This window comes from Nanorana parkeri, unplaced genomic scaffold (assembly GCF_000935625.1).
Source record: "Nanorana parkeri isolate BGI_ZX_2015 unplaced genomic scaffold, ASM93562v1 scaffold329, whole genome shotgun sequence".
Taxonomy (NCBI): Eukaryota; Metazoa; Chordata; class Amphibia; order Anura; family Dicroglossidae; genus Nanorana; species Nanorana parkeri.
Genome location: NW_017306597.1, coordinates 937,864 through 940,616, shown reverse-complemented (window position 1 = coordinate 940,616; position 2,753 = coordinate 937,864). Strand labels below are relative to the sequence as shown.

Sequence of the window (2,753 nt, the reverse complement as noted above, 5' to 3'; positions counted from 1 at the left end):
CGGAACGGACGGGGGAGGGGCGGGTACAGCTGGCTCTGCCTTTAGATAGGCAGAGCCAGCTGTCAGCCACGCAGCTGGGCGGATCCAGACATAATTGTCAGGCCTCGCTTCAGCTGCGGCGTCTCAGTATACCGCGAGCAGCAGCTTGCGGTATACTGCGGCTTCTCAGTATACCGCAAGCTACAGCTCGCAGTATACTGAGCCTAGGGTGACGGGAGGACGCTAGTGTGTGTCCTCCCGTTACCCTAAGGAGAACTATGGGGAAAAGCCTTAACCCCATAGTTCTCCTTTTAAAAGATTTTTCAAAAGGGAACTGCCAGTGCTCACTAATAAAATATAATCTTACCTGGTACAAGTAAAACCTGTGACCTTGGTGCTGATTTTTTTCTTTTTTTTTCCTCCCTAGGAACAGTCGTGTGGATCTGAAAAGTCAGGAAGCATATGACTTGGCAGTACAAGGCCAGCTGCGCCCTAAGGAGAAGAGCCCACCTCTCATTCTGGCAGTGCGATGTTTGGATTTTTCTCCACCTGATTTCACTCTAGGTATGGCTTACATTGAAGATGCATAAATGTGTTCCATGTAGTAGTGTAAATATCACCTTTTTTTTTTTTTTTTAAACTAAATTTCTGTAAAATGCAAGAAAGTGTGGGGTTGCGCTTCTGGTGACCAGCCAGTTTGACTGCTTGATTAGATTTTAGAGAGTGGTAGCCATCAAGTCTTGTCCTTGGCTATAGCTGTACTGCAGCTATCTCTGTACTTTGACCGATGATAACCAAATGAATTAAATGGTAAGGGTGATTAAAACTGGAAACTACTTTTAAGGGCACTCTTACTCCCTTTGCTTAAGAGTGTGATCAATTAAAAGTTTTGTTTTCTGGATGGATTTATTTTGTACATCCTCACATTTGTCATCTTTTTTGAATCCTACTCTGTGCCAGTACTTAATGCATAACTACACTATTTAGCTTAGAGCTGTCACTACAGGTTACAGTATGAAAATACTGTTGTGTGTATACCTATAGGAGGATTTTATTATTCGCTTCCTAGAACTAGTTATGTGTAGAGTGCTGGTACAGCTAAATACATTTAAATGAAAAATGTATACAAACACAAAAAAATGAATGATAAGATAGCATTTCAAATCCAACTCCATCCAAAGTCTATGTTATTTTGGGTAGAGCAGGGACGGTGAAGACTTTTATTGCCATTTGTGTCCTTGTTTAGGAGATTCATCCTAATTGAACTGTCAGAACAGGAATTTATGTGAAATGTCTCAAACAGGGACACAGACAAAAACACATTGTGCCTTTCTATGCTAGTGACAATACAGCCCCACCACACCACCACCCCACTTCTTTACAGGCATGACAAAGTCAGAAAGTGAGGAAAGGAATCTCTTTTATTTCTGACAGAAACATAAACTGTTCCCCACCCTATCCAGATTTTTAAGAAAACATACTGGAATTAGGCTTTCCCTGAGCTTCCTGTCCAGTACAGGATCACAAAGGAATGGAGCAGACTCCAGCATCTGTCCATCTACTCCCTTGAAGAGGAGAGTGTCTTGCCCTGCCGTGCCTGTGTGTTTGTGTAGAGATGCAGCTTACTAGCACACACAAGGGTGACTCCACAGGGCCCAGTAAGGGAAAGGAACTACCCTAAAACAGGATATCTGAGACAGTGCTCAAGGGATCAGCTGATTTTGCCAGAAACTTAATAAATGTGTCAGTCATTTATGAACAGAACCTGAAAACTAGCTCAGTCATGAAGGGGTTAAACATCAAGGAACAGCATCCATTGTAAATTATTTAAACAGCATTTGAAATAGCGTAAAAACCTTTTGGCTTTAATATCACTTTAAGTGTAAGTAGCTCCTTGCTTGGCATGTATACAGTAAATTTTTACTGTTTTCTTCTTACAGAGATCCGATGTATGCATGAGACTCAGAAGTATCTCCGCAAAGTAATCCATGAAATTGGGCTGGAGCTCAGATCCACTGCAATCTGCACTAAGGTCCGTCGTACACGAGATGGCCCCTTTACATTGGACTGTGCCTTGACACGAGCACATTGGGATCTGGATAGTGTCAGCAAAGCCATTAAAGAATTCCATCCCAAAGTTAATGAAATTCTCAAAGAAAGCATGGACTTCACTTTGAAGAACACCAATTCTGAGGAGTTACACAGCACTGAAGAGAGAGGGTTTTAGCCAAACCTAGGGCAAATCAGAGCTGTAAAATAGAAGTCCCGAGAAATGGCTAAACGCAAAGCTGAGAAACATATGATTACATTATTATCTGTCAAAGGATTCCTATATTCTGTACAGTCAGTCTTGTGGACCACACTCCTGCCGCATTGAAAGGCAGAAAAATCACTCTACAATTCCTGTGTAAATTTTACCGGCAATTCATTGCCCACTGAACAAGCTGCAGACAGAGAAGTGATATAGAAAAATACAGATGTGAACAAGGAGATAAGTGTGCATGGCTTTGACAGGGTACAGTATGTAAACAAATATGTATTTCAGCTGTGTCCTTTTAGCCTTTTGTCCAAAGTTCTGCTTTAAGATTATTGTACACTTACTGTAACATTTTGTATATTGTGTAATTTATTGTATGTTTTTTGACATTTACAAAAACTTTGCAAAATTAGAAATACATTGTCAAAATCTAATTACATACCAGTCTTTCTAATCTAGAATGCACGCGCCCACAAAGGAACGCCAGCACGTGCCCACGAGCAGACTTGGATAGCTT

At 41.2% G+C, this 2,753-nt stretch overlaps 1 protein-coding gene across 1 annotated transcript in view; it reads left to right on the top strand.

The window, feature by feature from the left end:
• TRUB2 (TruB pseudouridine synthase family member 2) overlaps nucleotides 1-2,206 on the top strand; it is a 12,371-nt gene extending 10,165 nt beyond the window's left edge. The window contains exons 7-8 of the mRNA XM_018558260.1: nucleotides 407-543; nucleotides 1,920-2,206. Of these exons, the coding sequence (XP_018413762.1) occupies nucleotides 407-543; nucleotides 1,920-2,206 (424 nt within the window). The remainder of the gene's footprint in view (nucleotides 1-406; nucleotides 544-1,919) is intronic.
• The last annotated feature ends 547 nt before the right edge of the window (nucleotides 2,207-2,753 follow it).